At 48.0% G+C, this 18,203-nt stretch overlaps 1 protein-coding gene across 2 annotated transcripts in view; it reads left to right on the top strand.

Moving 5' to 3' along the window:
* The window catches only part of htr2aa (5-hydroxytryptamine (serotonin) receptor 2A, genome duplicate a), a 43,222-nt gene extending 25,962 nt beyond the window's left edge, over positions 1-17,260 (top strand). Inside the window, exons 2-3 of one of the 2 annotated variants that reach the window (XM_086221069.1) lie at positions 10,131-10,229; positions 16,284-17,260. In XM_086221069.1, coding sequence (XP_086077195.1) covers positions 10,131-10,229; positions 16,284-17,119 — 935 coding nt within the window. In that variant the 3' untranslated portion in view covers positions 17,120-17,260. Of the gene's footprint in view, positions 1-10,028; positions 10,230-16,283 lie in introns of both variants that reach the window. The other variant, XM_086221068.1, reaches the window with a different exon arrangement.
* The last annotated feature ends 943 nt before the right edge of the window (positions 17,261-18,203 follow it).

Here is an 18,203-nt window from a genome sequence, read left to right as displayed (position 1 = left end):
GCCGCTTGACGGTGTAGCTGCTGTAGTCCGCGGCAAAGCGGATTTCCTTGCCGTCGACCTCAATCCGTGCGCCCCTCACTGTTTTTAGGATGCGGTCCCGGTCTGTGTAACGAAGCATCTTGCAGATCAGGGTTCGGGGTCCAGTGTTGCGTTCCGGTCCTATGCGATGAGCCCGCATAAACTCCATTCTCTCGTCGGCAAGAATGGGGAACCATTTAGGGAGCGAAGAAGCCACAAAGCCGGCTGCGTCGCCACCTTCAACTTTTTCTGGCAGGTTGATAATGCGCACGTTGTCTCTGCGGGAGCGATCCTCCAGCTCCGCCATGTCCGCTTCCAGCTTGCAGCATGTTGTTTGAAGAGACTGTTCGGATTTAGTCAGTCGGGTGGAGAGTCCTTTGTGGTCCGTTTTCAGCTTCTTGATTTCGTTTGAGTTCTTCGTCACCTCTGTTCTTATGTTGTCCAGTCGTTCTTCAAACTTTGCAAACTCCTTCTCAATAAAAGTTTGCTGCTCCTTCATTGCAGTAGCTAGCATGGACGAGACGGCTAGCTTGAAAGACTCCAGCTTTTCGTCGTCTTTCAGAGAGTCAGACGTGACTTTGCTTCTCAAACCTTCAGCCATCGTGCACCACAGGGTTTACGGAGATTCAGGGCAAAGAGTTGTTCCGTTTGCAGCGTGTATTAGATGGATAATATTTAACAGATGGGGGGAAATGGCGAGAGCAATCGTGCTACGCAGCCATCATGTCTGCAGGTCACGTGCCTCCCCCTGAGCCACCTCTGTGCTGTGGTGAGCTCTGCGCTGTACCCACTGCAGTTCGCCTATCGTCCTGGCATTGGGGTGGATAATGCTGCATCAGACCCTGTCTCACCTGGAGTCCCCCAGGAGGACAGTGAGGTCATGTTGTTTGACTTCTCCAGTGCTTTCAACACTATCCAGCTACCGATGCTGCAGGGGAAGATGGAGGAGGCTGGCGTGGACCAACATCTGGCTACTTGGACAGTTGACTACCTCTCTGACAGACCACAGAACGCAAGGACGAATGGTTGTGTGTCGGATGAAGTAACCTGCAGCACGGGCCCCCCCCCCCCCCCAGGGGATGGTGCTCTCTCCATTCCTGTTCACCCTCCACACTGTGGACTTCAGCTGCAACTCAGACCTCTGTCACCTGCAGAAGCTCTCTGATGACTCAGCCATCGTTGGCTGCATATCAGAGGGGAGCGAGCAGGAGTACAGAGGGGTCATCACAGACTTTGTGGACTGGTGTGAGCAGAACCACCTGCTGCTGAACACCAACAAGACCAAGGAGCTTGTGATTGATTTTCATAGGAAACCTCCCCCACACACAGCTGTGAACATCCAGGGCTCGGACACTGAGATAGCGGACTCATTCAAGTACCTGGATGTTCACATGAACAATTAACTAGACTGATAACACCAATGCCCATGAAAGAGGAGCCAGAGCCGCATCCATCTGCTGAGGAGACTGAGGTCCTTCAGGGTTAGTAGGGCCCTACTTCGGACTATTTATGACACTGTGGTGGCCTCTGCAGTGCTAAGCCATCATGTGCTGGGGTAGTGGAGTCACTGACAGGGGCAAGAAGAGACTGGTAAACTGGTGAGGAGAGCCAGCTCTGTTGTGGGCTGTTCACTGGGCTCCATCCAAGAGGTGGCTGACAGAGGGATGTTGGCCAAGATGACATCCATCATGAACAACACCTCCCACCCCCTGCACCACACTGTGGAGACCCTGAGCAGCTGCTTCAGCTCCAGACTGCTGAACCCTCAGTGTAGGAAGGAGCACCACAAGTCATTCCTGCGTGCAGCCATCAGGCTGTACAATCTCACACTGTAAACATTCACATTACTGTTTTTCCACCAATGTGCAATTACACATGCAATAAAATATTCTTATTTTTCAATCATGTAATTTTTTTTTGTAAATTATCAAATATAAATTTTAATTTTAATTTATTTTAGGTTTTGTTTGTTTTTTATTTCATAAATATTTTTCTTGCAGCGGAAAAAAGGTGGATGAGAGGAATCAGAGGATCGAGAGGTGTCAGATGGAGAATCTCTTTATTCACAGCAAAGACCCTACTACGATGCAGACAGAGACATCTTCCAACGTTACAGAAGTGACGTACCTTTTTATACTGTAGTCAGGCGGTGTGTGTATGTGTTTGTGTGGCCTGATCATCCTGTTTACCAGACTTTTAGGCGATCTTAAATACCAGAAGCGAAAGGGACATTTCCCGGTCTCACTTATCATTGAACCAAACGTGAGTGGCGACCTTAAATTCATTGGGAATTCCTGTTGGTAGCCCTATCACATTCAACTTGATACCCTCGTCTGGAGTGAACTGTCGCTTTGATCTTTGAGGGTGATCTGACTCCATTTTCTGCCACATTTTTTCTGTCACTCCCTACATTGGCACCTTCAGTCGAACTAAAGCACATTCCTACTGTACACCTTGGTGGTGGGAGAACGTTATGCAACCCATCATCCCCACATGTCCAAAAACTATCAGCTACAGCGTTTGTTTGCTCACCTAACAGGTGTAGACATGGACGAGTCATATTTACAGTCTCACAGTCTTGGTCCAGCAACCCTGGATTCTCAAACCTTTCAGTCTGCGTGATAAATTGGGGTTCCAGTTGTCTCCATACCCCTGTAGTGTGTGTATCTTGTCTAACTCGTATGTTGGTCTGCTCTTTAATACTCAGTGTTGGTGTTCTGTGAACCTGTGGTGGGAAACCTGGTGTGGGCCCCAGCTCTGCCTGGATGGGTGTGTCTGGTTTTGCATCGTACTCATCTGAGTCATTGAGAGTGGCTCCGCCCACAGCCTTCTGCTCTCCTCCTGGCATCCTACAGTCGCTTGGATCTTTTTGGGCCCGGCAGGGGCTGGTTGAAACTGGCTTCACCTGGCCTAGATTGTCATGTGACATCATCAGGAGAAAGGCTGTCAGTAGTTTGCACCTCACAGTCATTTTTCTCATAGTTCTTTATTAGTTTCATACTGTCCTTGTCAGGTTGGATTGACGAGTCCCTAAAGACTCTCCAGCTGGTCCAGAACGCTGCTGCCTGCTTGTTGACTAAAACTGGTAGCAGACACCAGGTCTCTCCTGGACTGCTTCTCTGCATGGCTCCCTGTCAGATTCAGAACAGAATTTAAAATTCTTCTTCTTCCATCAAAGTCCTCAACAATCAGGCTCCTTCATCCCTGACAGAGCTCCTAGTCCCCTATGATCCAGCTAGAACCCTTCACTCCCAGGATGCAGGGTTCGTGCTGGTTCCTAGAGTTCTAACAGTAGAATGGGAGCCAGAGCCTTCAGCTATCAGGCTCCCCTCCTGTGGAACTGTCTCTCAGTTTCAGTCCAGGACCCAGACCCCCTCTCTAGGTTTAAGAGCAGACTTAAGACCTCCTTGTTGATCAGGCTTATAGTCAGAACTGCTTAGGCTGGCCCTTAGATCTGCTGCTATAGGCTCAGACTGCTGGGGATTTCCCATGATGCACTGGGCTTCTCTCTCCTCCTCTCTTCCTCTCTGTCCTCCTATATGTGTCGTATATAAATCATACTGATACGTGTTACGAACTCGTCTTCTTCTCTGGAGCCTTCAGGCTCCCGAATCCCAGATCCCGAGGTCTGCTGGAGGAGGCTCCAGACCTGAAGAGGCTCCAGCTGCCACCCATAGCTCCACCTGCTCACGTCCCTGTCTGTCCATCAGTCTCTCCTCCTTTCTCTCTCTCTTTATCTCTGGCCCTCTCTTTCCTTCTGTCTCTCTGTCCTCCTCCATTCTCTGTCTTTGTCTCTGTCCTGCTCTCCTGCTTTCTCTCCATCCCCACTGATCCTGGATCTGCTCCACCTTTCTGCCTGGTAAAGGAAGGTTGTGGTGGCTGCTGTTCCAGGATGTGCTTGCTGATGGAGAATTGTTGGGTGGAGGTTCATTGATCTACTTGGAAAGAGTCAGGACAGAACTTTGGTTGGGGTTTGACGCCATACAAATAACTGATTTGACTTGAGCTGAGGAAACTGACATTGAGCAAACTGCTGGCCCGGATGAGGTGTGCCCACAGCTTCTGGGAAACGGGCCCCAACTGAGCACAACAACAGGCCAGTGTTACTCACCTCCCACATCATGAAGGTACTGGAGAGGCTGGTTCTACAACAGTTGGGACCAATGATTGATCAGGCATTGAACCTCTGCAGTTCGGGTACCAGGAGAGTGTGGGAGTGTACAACGCTGTCCTCTACCTACTTCACAGGGCCTTCTCATATTTGGTGGATCCTGGCAGCCAGGTGAGGATTATGTTTTTTGACTTCTTGAGCAACACCATCCAGCTCACCCTACTCAGAGAGATTCTGGTCCGCATAGGGATGGCTACCTCCACTGTTGACTGGATCATGATCTACCCGACGGGACAACAACAATACAGTATATCAGGCTGGGAAGCTGAGTCTTAGTTGTGAGCAACACTGGTGTACCACAAGGGACTGTAATGGCCCCCCCTCCTTTTCGCCCTCCACATGACAGATTCTACAACTTGGATACCTGCCACATCCAGAAATACTCCAAGGACATGGCCATTGTGGTGTGTATGAGGTATGGTCAAGAGGGAGAGTACAGAGACCTGGTGGGAGACTTCAGGGACTGGAGTGAGAAGAACGGCCAGATGTTAAATACCACCAAGACCAAATAGATGGTCTTCAACTACTGCAGGGCCAAGCCACCTCTACAGCCTGTTAACATCCAAGGCAAGGACATAGAGGTGGTGAGGACCTACAAGAATCTGGGACTGCACCTGAATGACAAGCTGGACTGGTCTGCCAACACTGATGCACTCTACAGGAAGGGACAGTGTAGGCTGTTCTTCCTGAGGAGACTTCAGTCCTTTGATATGTGTAGGGAGATGCTGGTCATGTTTTATCAGGCTGTGATGGCCAGTATTCTCTTCTTCAGCAGCAGTCTGCTGGGGCAGCAACGTCACTAAGAAGGACTCCAACCAACTGCACAAGCTGGTCAAGAAGGCTGGGTCAGTGGTGGGGTGGAGCCAGGATTCTCATGGGACTGTGGTGGAGAGATGGATGAGGAGCAAGTTCCTGTCTATCTGGGGAAATGTCAACCCCCCCCCCCCCCTTTATCATGCCCTGGTAGGGCAGACCAGCAATAGTCGAAGCGGGAGGCTCCTCTCAGTATGCTCTTCTTACAGAGTGCCACCAGAGGTCCTTTATCCCAGCAATCATTTGACTGCTCAATAAGTAGGGTTTGACAACAACCAGGTTCTCTCATGTGCACTATGCCAATATCTAGTGCTGCTACGACCACTCTTTTAACTCTTTTCACTTATTGTATTCATTCCTTTATTATACAGTCCTTCCAGAAAAATGCAAAGTTTTTTGTGATTGTTTCAGCAAAAATCCTTGATTATGCAGCACATTTTCTTAAAAAATTCGATGGAATATTTGGGATATTTATGAAATTTATGTGATGAAATTGAAGGAACTTGCAAAATCTGTGGTTTGATGAATAAGAAAAGAAAGTGATTTACCCAACACTCTGTTCTCACTAGGCTTCTACCATAATGTAAAGAGTCATAGTCTGCACAGCACCCTCTCCAGGCAGAACAGCTCCATCAGTGGCAGGCTGTTGTCACTGTCGTCCCACACCGACAGGCCGAGGAAGTCCTTTGTCCTTCGGGCCATTCGGCTCTTCAACTGCTCGCTGTGAGGAGCCCGGACTGAACTGAACTGTGCTTCCTCAGCCCCCCCCTCCCCTCGATATAATATATCCCACCCATGTACAATCCATCTACATCTGCATTTTTGCACTACTGCCTCCATTTGCTCTGTTCATTCTGTCTATTTTAACATTGTACTACTGCCATACCCCTCTGGGATCAATAAAGTATCTATCTATCTATATCTGAAGACAAGCATACTACATCACAGGAAGTGCTGGGAATAATTAAGTTCTCAACTTTAAGTCAGACCTCAATAAACACGTGGCTCAAACTTACAAAACCTTTATGAGTCAGACAAGTTCCAAGCTTGTTTTTGGTGGCAATTGAGACGGATTTGCGGACTTCATCATGTCTTCTTAGCAGGGTTTGCAGCTTTCCAGTGATTTCACAACGTTCCCAAGGCAACAGGAGGAAAATAGCGTCTCTTGTGTTAAGTAAACCTAACGTCTTTCAACTTTATGCACCGAAACATGACTTTTAATAATAATTCAGGAATAATGAAATCATGCAAGCCCCGCATATTTTGCGTATTTTGCTTGGAAATCTTCCATTTATGCTGCAAAAGTGAAGCATATTTGAAAAAAATGTGGCCCCCACAAAAATGTACAGCCTCTGTCTGATTATGCGTTGAGGTACGTGCTTGCATTAGCGTTTTTATGGTGGGACTGATTATAACTCCCATGCTGCTTCTTTTTCTAATCCAAACACTGAGCTGCATTACCTTGAATTTCCCTCATGCAGATGTGTATTTTTCATTCATTCATTCACATCTGTCTTCTGTAGGTATCTGCCCCTTAACATATCTGTCCCCATAGAAATCTGCTCCCCAGACACATCTGCCCCCCTATAAATTTACCCCGATACAAATCTGTCCCCCCTGGACATCTGTCCAACATATGCATCTGTCTCCTAAACTCAACTGTCCCCAGAGAAAACTGCTCTCTATACAAATCTGCCCTCATACAAATCTACCCCAATACACTTCTGTCCCCTATGGACATGTGTCCACTATATCATCTGTCCCCTAAACATATCTGCCCCCCCCCCATAGAAAATGGCTCTCCATACAAATCTGTTCCCCATACAAATCTAGCCTGATTGCATCTGTCCCCTCAAAACATCTGACCCCTATGGAAATCTGCCCCCCCCCCCAAAAAAAATTGACCCCTGAAACACATCTGTCCCTCATGGACTTCTCTCCACTGTACGCATCTGTCCTAAACACATCTGTCCCCATAGAAATCTGCTCTCTATATGAATCTGTCCGTCTTACAAATCTACCCCAATACACTTCTCTATTCTATGGACAAGTGTCCACAATACCATCTGTTCCCTATAGAAATCGGCTCCCCATACAAATCTAACCCAATTGCATCTGTCCCCTGAACACATCTGTTACCCATAAAACCCCCCCCCCCCTTACAAATTGACCCCTGATACACATCTGTCCCCAAAGCACATCCATCCCCTATGGATATCTGTCCACTGTACACAGCTGTCCTAAACCCAGCTGTCCCCATAGAAATCTGCTCCCTGTACAAATCTGTCGCTACCCCACATTTGTCCCTCATGGACATTTGTCCAATATACACATCAATCCCAAAACACATAGGTCCCCATTAGAAATCTGTTCCCAAAACACAACTGTGCCCCCATGGACACCTGTCCACTATGAGCATCAGTCCCCTAAACACAAATCTGCTCTCGAAACACATGTGGGTCCCCCCTGACAAATCGACCCCTGATACGCATCTGTCCCCAAAACACATCTGTCCCCCATGGACATCTGTCCCCACTGAAATCTGCCCCTTATACAATGTTGCCCCAATACACATCTACCCCCCGGTACCCATCTGTCCCCCATGGACATCTCTGCACTGTATGCATCCATCCTAAACACATCTGTCCCCATCGAAATCTGCGCCCTTACAAATCTACCTTAATACGTATCTGACACACACACAGACACTCAAGCTTGGTTTATGCTTCTGCGTCATGGCGACAGCGTAGCGATGGCATACACCGCACGCTGTCATTGAGCATTCGAAGTTCTGCGTCAAGGGAACGCGTTGCTCTGTAATTCACCGCCAAGCCACTACGGGGGTGTGGCTGTCTTTGTCTGGTTTCGGGGGCTCTTGTCAGATTCCAAAACAAAACTATTTACAACAGAAAGTCCAGTGCTTTTCTTTGAACGACTGTTTGCTTTCATGAATCAAAATGTAAACTTTGAACATGACAAACATGGCTTCTTGTGGTCATTTTCTTCTGGTGAGGCACATATTTGTCGCGGAGGTTCTTTCACTTCTTCATGCATTCGGCGACCTCCTCTGAGTGGACCAATCACAATCTTTGACGGGTTGGGGTCGGTCACCTCACTGAACCAAAATAAACAGCTACATCTGTGTTGCGCTGTTGCTTTCTGAGGTTTTGATGATTGAGGGCTGCCATCAGACCCTCCTCTATCTGCTTCTCTGATGCATGTACCAATGTGTGTAAGTAAAGACACCTTTGACAGAGTCCAAATTCCCTGTCGGACTTCAATAGTCCCGGAGGTAACACTACAGGTGTCTGGATGGCACTGTAGTCCCAGGCCCACCCAGCACCCCCAGCAGGAACTGACACGGCCCAGGATCAGAGTTGAAGCTGCGAGCAGACAGACATGTGGAGACTTTCTCCTCTTCCCTTCAAGTGCAGGAATGCAAATGCAGTCAGACACTGTGCAGCAGGTGTTGGAGGCAGCAGCCGCTCACTTGCTGGCTGTGGATCTGAATCCCAAAGCAGCAGTGAAAGTCCGACCCCTGGGACAAGGTCAGTGACTTCAGTTCTGCTGAGAGAGTTGCAGCCTCTAGTGATGTAATTCTGGAGTTATTCAGTAGCTCTCTGTTAGCATCATTGGACTGCAGAGTTAAGTTTAATGTTTTTGCAAAAGTCACCAGATCAGAGGTGCTAGATCAGGTTCTGTGACAAAACAGCAGCTGTGCATCCTCAGACCCGGGACTGTACACACAATATACACCAGATATGATCATGTGACACTTAGGTTGTAGTTACAGTGCCTTGCAGCCTTTAACTCTGTCTCTACCACTGATGAGATATTCCAACAATCAGGGTTATCACTGCCATGTGGTGGAGGGCGTTTTGCTCAACTTGTGACAGAACACTGCATGTCCAGGTCCAAAAACATTCCACCCATCTACCCATTCATCAGTCCACTCATTCTTTCATCCATCCACCCATCTATTGTCAAGTCAAGTCTATAGTCAAGTCAGTTTTATGTGTGTCACCAAACCCCAACCAAAGTTCTGTCCTGACTCTGTCCAAGTAGAGCAGGTCCAGCACCTCCCTCCTTCAATGAACCTCCACCCAACAATTCTCCATCAGCAGCACATCCTGCAACAGCAGCCACCAGAACCTTCCTTTACCAGCAGGAAGGTGGAGCAGATCCAGGATCAGTGGGGACGGAGAGAGAGCAGGAGAGCAGGACAGAGACAAAGACAGAGAATGGAGGAAGACAGAGAGGCAGAAGGAAAGAGAGGGACAGTGATAAAGAGGGAGAGAAAGGAGGAGAGACTGATGGACAGAGACAAAGACAGAGAATGGAGGAGGACAGAGAGACAGAAGGAAAGAGCGGGACAGAGATAAAGACAGTCCATACATCTGTCTTGCCATTCATCCATCCATTCAGTCATCGATCTATCATTCATCCACTCATCCATCCATCCATCCATCTAAACTGGTCCTAGTCCAGTATGCAATCTGGTCTTAATCCAGCAGGCAACATGGTCCCAGACCAGAATTCCCCCTGGTTCTAATTCAGCAGGCAATGTGGTCCTAGTCCAGCAATAAACTTCACCCTTGTCCAGCAGGCTACCTGGTCCTACACTGGCAGGCAACCCAATGCTACTCCGGCAGGCAACATGATCCTACTCTAGCAGGTGACCCAGTGCTAGTCCAGCAGACTTCCTGGTAATATTACGGGAGGCGACCCAGTGCTAGTCTGACAGGCAACATGATCCTAGTTTGGTAGGCAACCCAGTACTAGTATGGCAGGCAACATGGTCCTACTCTAGCAGGCAACCCAGTGCTAGTCTGGTAGGCTACTCGTCCTAGTCTGGTAGGTGAACCAGTGCTAGTCCAGCAGGCCACCTGGTCCTTGTCTGACAGGAGACCCAATGCTAGTTGGGCAGGTTTTGTTTTTAAATTGATCCGATGTGGATCATAATAATAAGCGCCTTATTAGCAGGACCAGAGTATTAACTGACCTCTGCCCCACACCCTGCTTGCAGATTACGGCTGGCCTCTCCCCTCCAACCTTTGTCCTGTCTGGATCTACCTGGATGTCCTGTTCTCCACAGCCTCCATCATGCACCTCTGTGCCATCTCTCTAGATCGATACATCGCCATCCGCAACCCCATCCACCACAGCCGGTTCAACTCCCACACCAAGGCCCGCCTCAAGATCATGGCAGTGTGGACCATATCAGCCGGTGAGGGCATGTCACACACACACACGCACACAAACACACACACACACACACACACACACACACACACACACACACACACAAAGATGCACGGATGCACACAAAAACAGACACCCCTGGTTCCATTGGGGCCTGTCAAACATTAATGTTTCTAATGCTTATCTTGAGCACATGGAGAGGAGGAGGGAGCGTGGAAGTGACCTTGCATTGCATGGATTTGGGTGTGCTACATGCTAGATGGATGTGAGAGTGCTACATGCTACATGGAAGTGAGGGTGCTACACGCTACGTGAATGTTTGGATGCTACATCCTGGGTGGAAGTGAGGGTGCTGCATGGTGGATGGATGAGTTGACCTGAGTGGGCTACATGTACACGAACTTGCTGCATGGAAATGCTTGTGCTGTGTGCCGACATCAGATGTCGCTTCTCCGGACCTGCTCTCAGAGGACATGCACCTGCACCTCCAGGTATGTTTCACAGCAGGAAAAGCAGCAAAGAGTCAGGTGTGTGGAGAGTCAGGGTGGAATGCAGCTCCACTTTTATTAGAGGAGTAGACTGGTACAGGTCACAGGTTTGATGCCCTGGACGGGGACTATGAAAATGTCAGTGGGTTGGTGAAGTAACACTTGCACCCTAAACAGGGAGCTCACCCTGGACTGTCATGGAGGAGTATCATCTCCCGGCAGGGGCAAAGCAAAGGAACATTTTTTAAAAAGATTTAAGAGCAAACTGAAATAAGAAGCATCTCCTCCCCTCTGAAGCCAGAAGTCCTTCCTCTCCACACTCATCAAAATGAAGTGAAGCACTAATGCAGTAGGATGAGTTGTCAGCTCGGTCTAATGTCTGCGAGCTTCCTGTTGCCTCCAGTTCATTAGGGTAGTCATGGTGCTCTGTGGCTCTAATGGCTGAGGCCTGCCGGAGCTGCATCTCTTCCCTTGGACACACTCGCTCATCCTTTAGTTCGGAGTATGCAGTTATGTCATTTCTCTGAGATCAACTTACTTCTGCTGACGACGTTCAGTCCTTGGTTGAGTTGTTTCTCTTTTCTGTAGTTCTACAACCCTGAAACACAAGAATTTGGTCAAAATACTCCAAAGTCACTGTCGAGGAGAAGTACCCCTGATCCCAGCTCAGCTGGAATGCTGCGAGGTTCAGTCCACTCGTGTTCTCTCAGCCCACGAATCCTGAGTCCATCCTGAACATAGGACTTCATTTTCCTGGAAGATGTTTTTCCTCACTGTCTCTGTGCTTCACACTGTCCATGCTGGTATGACAGGACATACACACAAAAACTCTGCAGTTGTGTGATGCATGAATAACCTGGGTGACGGTTCAGGCCAGCGATGTCAGCAGCACGTGTGGTAACGTCTGCCACTGCGACATTATTTCCCTTCTGAGGCAGCTAACTCCTCGCTCCAGCTCAATGTGTTCTGCTTCAAGCTGACAGAAACAGGAGAACATCCTGTCCATATCCTCGGCTACCTGATGGATAGTTCTGGTGGTGTGCAACAGGATGTCACTGCGCCATCTTACGTTCTCACATGGTGTCAAGTTTGTGATCACAAGATAAAGAACGACACATACACATATATATATTATATATACTCATATTTATATGTATATATGTGTGTATATACATAGATAGAAAAAACAAATGTATATAATTGTAAATATACAAATGTATATATTTATACATATATACAATGTGGATAGAGACAGACAGATATATTTGTGTGTGTGTGTATGTGTGTGTGTAGATTAACATTTAGAATTAACATTTTTTGTATATTCATTGACGGCGGCAGTGGGGCAGTGGTCCTCCCTGTGGCCCCCAGCAAGAAGGTTGTGGGTGGAGCCCCGGCTGCAGCATGGGGTCTTTCTGGGTGAGTCTCCATGTTCTCCCTGTTCCTGCTGGGTTCTCTGTGGTACTCCAGCTTCCTCCACAGTCCAAAGACATCAAGAGGGACCAGGTTAATCCAGACTCTAAATTGACCGTAGGTGTGGCTGGGAGAGCCAATGGTTGTCTGTCTCTATGTGTTGGCCCTGCCATGGACTGGTGACCTGTCCAGGGGGAAGGCTGCTGGGATAGGCTCCACCCCCACCACGTTTAATGGGACGATAACATGATATACAGTGGGGCAAAAAAGTATTTAGTCTGCCACCAACTGTTGAAATTCTCCCACTTAAAAAGATGAGAGGCCTGTAGTTCTCATCATAGGAACACTTCAAATATGAGAGACAGAATGGGGGGATCCGACATTGTAGGACTTTAATGAGTTAATTGTTAAATTCCTGGGTAAAATAAGTATTTGGTCTCCTACGAATAGGCAAGATTTCTGGACTTCTTCTTCAAGAGGCTCCTCTGTCCTCCACTCGTTACCTGTATTAATGGCACCTGTTTGAAGTTGTTATCAGTATAAAAGACACCGGTCCTCAACCTCCAACAGTCCCACTCTAAACTCCACTATGGCCAAGACCAAAGAGCTGGCAAAGGACTGTTGGGGTTAGGCCTCACAAGGAGTGCCAAAATGTTGGGGCTCGTAAAGGGGGGAGAGGATTGGCGATACCTTAAATTGAACTATAAAGAAAATAATCAATTATTAAATATGATTATTACAATATAATCTATTAACGGGGCACCACCCTGGAATCAGGGAACAGCCAATCCTCTGTTATCGACATCAAAGGTGAACAGGGTGAGCAAATTGTCAAATTTGCTTGGCCAAATTCAACAGCGATTGAATCACTTAAAATTAAACAATAAATTATTTAATTAAAATCAATTACTAACAGGTCTATTCAGTCTCAGTCAAATAGAAGGTGTGATTCCGAGCACTGACCAATCAAACCAGCAATCAAAGTTCAATCCACACACAATAAAACCAGGAGTCGAATTGTTGCAAAATATAACACATTTATTATCACAATATTAATTTTACAATTAACACAGCAATAATCAACAGGTATATCTTCACAATTACGGACTACTATCTAACATCTACTTCTATCAAGGGTGTGTGTGTGTGTGTGTGTGTGTGTGTGTGTGTGTGTGAGTGTGAGTGTGAGAGAGAGAGAGAGCGAGAGTGGGTGCGCGTGCACACCTGAGCGGGTCAGGGTAACTGACTAGGACGAATAGAGCCAAGATGGCTGCCCTGACTTCCGCTGAGTGGGGGGGGGGGGGGGGCAGGGAGGCAACAGAGTCCTAGTCACGTGTGTGGAGGTGTGAAGATTCGGAGCAGAGTGGGGGGGGGGGGAAGATCTAACCTTACTGTAGATTCAGATTAAATGGCGCCGACAAAGACAAAGAGCTCGCTCCCGCTCGCCGTGTGCGCGTACAGGTTTCGACCGAGTCTGGTACGTGCGCTTCCACAGACGAGGTTACAGCTCCTTCGACTTCATAGACGGCCACTGATCATGAACTCAGCTCGGTTGTGGAAACCAAACAGTGATAACTCCTGATGATCAGAGCTGAGGGCCCGGCGGCCCGTCTGATACAACAGAGTTAACACAGCACAATGACACAGTGACAGTGATACAGTGATGAGAGCTCGGCGGCTCGTTAACTTGCAGCGTTTACTGTCACACTCTTGACTACGATCTCTGCCCAGACACACTGATGCCTCACTATCGTTGCTCCGCTCCGAGGCGGAGATGGAGGTGGCGCTTGCAGAGGGTCCGTTCCTTGGCTCGGATACGCGCCTCCGCAGTCGACCGGGTCGGGGAATTGTCCTGAGCAACACGTCCCGACAAAACTTGCGTCCTTCTGCAGGGTAGAGGAGATCAGCGGGTGCGGGCTGTCTCCCTTGGATCCAAAACAAAGTCAAAAAAAAAAAAGAAGGGATGCGCGGATTCTCCGTGTTAGGAGATGAGGAAAACCGCGGTCACGTGACTGAATTGAAAGCGAAAGTCTGTGGACTGGACTCGTCCCGCGAGTTGTAGACTGCTGCTCCACGAACAAGACAGGAACAAAGGGAGACACATGGTTGTTGCTTCCTTTTGGCAGACGCTACTTGGCTAAGTTAGCATACCTGGGAAAATGCGAAGCTTTTCGGCAGTACGTCTGGTTTTACAGGTCCACCGCTGATGATGACGTAGCGGGGACCCCCTGGGCTCTCAGCCAATTAGAAGTGGGTTTCCCCCTTTGAAGAGGATTGCCACACCTCAACCTGGTGGCTGGCGGGAAAGTTTTTATTCGTCTTTGTTCTGTCCCATCTCCACATGGAACAGAGGGAAGAAGAAAATGGTGGATGTCAGCACATGGGCTCTGAATCCCAACAGGACACAGACACCAACTTGTAGACCTGCACCAGCCTGAGAAGCCTGAATATGCAGTAGGTCAGCAGCTGGGTGTGAAGAAACCAACGGTGGGAGCAATTATTGGAACATGGAGGCCATACAAGACCACTGATGACCTCCCTCCATCTGGGGCTCCACACAAGATCTCACCCCGCGGGGCCAAAATGATCACAAGAACGGGGAGCAGAAATCCCAGAACCACACGGAGGACCTAGTGAAGGACCTGCAGAGAGCTGGGACCAAAGTTACCAAGGCTACCCTCAGTAACACAGGACACCACCAGGGACTCAAACCCTGCAGGGCCAGACGTGTCCCCCTGCTGAAGCCAGTACAGGTCCAGGCTTTGGGGCTGTTGTTCTGCAGAGGGACCAGGACGACTGATCCGTGTAAAGGAAAGAATGAATGGAGCCATGGATCCTGAGATTTGAGAGAAACCTCCTTCCATCAGCGAAGGCAGTGAAGATGAAACGTGGCTGGCTCTTCCAGCGTGACGATGATCCCAAACACACCGCCTGGCAACGAAGGAGTGGCTTCCTAAGAAGCACTTCAAGGTCCTGGAGTGGCCCAGCCAGTCTCCAGACCTCAACTCCATAGAAAATCTTTGGAGGAGGTGAAAGTCAGTGTTGCCCAGCGACAGCCCCACAATATCCCTGTGACACAGATGAGAGAGTCAGGGTTGGGTCGTAGCCGTAGTTTTTGTTGACCGCGACCCACTCATTCATTCATCACCCTTTTTTCCTGTTTAACCCAGCGGTTTCATTTTTTCCATTCATCCATCCTTGATGCGCTGTGAAAGCTCTGTGCTGGTTGTTTTGCAATAAATGCACCAGAAGCATCTTTGGATCTCAGCATTTCTGTCATCATGGCCTCCTGGAGTGCGTTATAAATCTATGAATCTGAGGACCCAACCTCATACTCTCAGCGGCTAAAAGGGCTGTGCTGGAAGCCGCAATATGCACTATTATTTTTTTTATCAGTTTTAGTCATGTTAATATTTTTTTTTCAAGTTTTAGTCGACTGTAGGTTAGAGCATATTAGTACTATTTTAGTCACAATAATTATTAATTTATAATCATTTTTGTCTAGTTGTCGTCGCTGAAAACTGATGACTTAGTCTACTTATTCGACTTGAACTGATTATTCGTCTAGTTTAAGTGAATTAAAATGTTTTAATCTCTTTTTAGTAATTTATAATATATATTTCAAAGTTTCGTCAAACCTATTTCACAAATAAAACATGGTCATTGTCTCCCCATCTTTTTCCACAACACATTCTGTTTTGTTGTCCACTGGATTGTATTTGAAGTACATCCAGATATCATTTCTTTTTTTCCTTCCCAGTTGTCCAGCCATGACACTAGCTGGTGCGAAGGCACCACCTCTGTTGGCTTCATGTGCGCACCAGAGAAGGGACGCCGAGATGCCCACAGCACCGAGGAAACGGAGGCGGCAGAAATAAACAATGCGACCAAACAACATAATTTCCGATCGTTTTGTTTAACGATAAGTGATTAATTTTAGCAGTTTTCGTCATTGAAACCGCATGAAGTTTTCGTTTTTATTCGTCAACAATATTGCATTATATTTTCATAGTTCTAGTCATACAAGCACTATTTATGTTTTGTCTCGTCTCGTCTTCGTCACGTGCTTAAGGTTCGTTGACGAATATTTCATCATAATTTTCGTTGACGAAAGCAACACTAACTGACTAAATACTTTTTTGCCCCACACTTTCTTCCCCTCTGTCTCCTCCCTGCAGGCATCTCCATGCCGATTCCTGTGCTGGGACTGCGAGACCACTCCAAGGTCTTCAAAGATGGCAGCTGCCTGCTGACAGACAACGGTTTTGTGTTGGCCGGCTCCTTTGTGGCCTTCTTTGTCCCTCTCACCATCATGGTGTTCACCTACTTCCTGACCATCAAGGCCCTGCAGAATGAAGCCACACTCTGCTTGGACCAGCTGGTCCCGCGGCCTAAATGGACCACCACTTTCACCTTAAGCTTCTTACCACAAGCCTCCGTCTCCTCAGAGAAACTCTTCAGATGCTCCATCAGCCGTGAGGCTGGAGGCAGGGGGAGTGGTGGTGGTCTCGCAAGCACTCATGGGAGCATCTCTGGCACACTGGATGGCCGCCGTACCATGCAGTCAATTAGCAATGAGAAGAAGGCATCCAAGGTCCTCGGGGTGGTGTTTTTTCTCTTTGTGGTCATGTGGTGCCCATTTTTCATCACCAATGTGATGATGGTGGCATGTGACCCGGCGGTATGTGACGCAGGGTTGATGGGAGGTCTGCTGAATGTTTTCGTGTGGGTGGGATACCTGTCCTCTGCCGTCAATCCGCTGGTCTACACACTGTTTAATAAAACCTACCGCATAGCATTTCTACGCTACATTCGCTGCCAGTACCAGCCAGAGAAGAAGCCTCTTCAGCTCATACTGGTCAACACCATCCCGCCACTGGCCTACAGCTCCACCCAGCTGCCCCTCACCAACATCAGCAAGCTCCACAATGGAGCCTCACACTCTTGTGGCGAAGTGAAGGAATTCTTTTTACCGGGATCAGACAACCATCACAGAGACGAGAGTTGTGTGTGAATATCATCTATTGACTGTGTCTCGCCACACTCAGGACAGGCCTCCCAGTCTGGAGCTAGTGAGGTCATGATGTCCAGGTCACAACAGCCTACTGGATTTGTTGATTGTTTGACAGAAAATAAATAATTATATTTGTCCATATGAATTATGTTCATCCTTCACTCACTCTCAGTTACAAAAGTTAACAAAAGAATAAGAGTTGGAGATTATTTTCCAGATCTCAGCTCCAGTAGGATCATCTAGAATTCATCAGATTTCAGGCCCCAAAACTGGGGGCCCCGGACACAGAGGCCCTGGGACAGTTGCAGAGGTCAGGCCAGATGATGACATCATCATGAAGCAGAAGCTGCCACTCAAAGATGACGCGGACAGTTCAGTTCCAGTCATCATTATCATGTGGGGCTTCAACGCTGAGCTGTGATGCTACACAGAGCAAAGACAAATCTATATTTCTATTGTATTTTGAGTAGATCCGCATAAATAAATGTGGCTCTTGAGGTTGAATATGATGTATTATTCATTTGATAGTATTTTCTACTGCACATATGCCATTAGTAGTGCTGATGCCGTATTTATGAAATAGAAATACTTGGGTCAACTTTGTCATCATGGTACATAAATTAGACAATGCAGTGGAAAATGAAATGCCACAGCACTTAAGATGTTCTGCTTTTAACAATAAACACGACATGATGACGACGAGGATGATGATTTGACTTGGATCCATCTTGTTCAGCAGGACAAGGGATGGGACTTGAAAACTGGTTCTTGTTGAGACCGGGCCAACCCCCGTTAAGCCCACCTATAAATACGCAAATTCATTTAAATAGGGAATTTAATCTACCTACGGGAGAGGCGAATGATCAGGTCCACCACCCAGGGCCTGGCCCAGCTGAGGGTCAACTGACTCACCCCGGAAGGGTCCGCCATCTCCCGCTGGAAGGAGCCAGTGGCCAAAAAGCAGAGCGCGCTCAGCACCAGTGTCGACGCTGGAGCTCCAGTTGCAGCTCCTCACAAATTTGCAAGAGGGTGGTCCGCGGTAGCTGGAACCGGCTCATCGGCCACTCATCAGAATTGTGCAGCA

This window comes from Aulostomus chinensis, chromosome 12 (assembly GCF_037954235.1).
Source record: "Aulostomus chinensis isolate RoL2024-O1b breed Wild chromosome 12, RoL_Achi_v1.0, whole genome shotgun sequence".
NCBI classification, from domain to species: Eukaryota; Metazoa; Chordata; class Actinopteri; order Syngnathiformes; family Aulostomidae; genus Aulostomus; species Aulostomus chinensis.
This window is presented reverse-complemented; position numbering and strand designations above follow the sequence as displayed.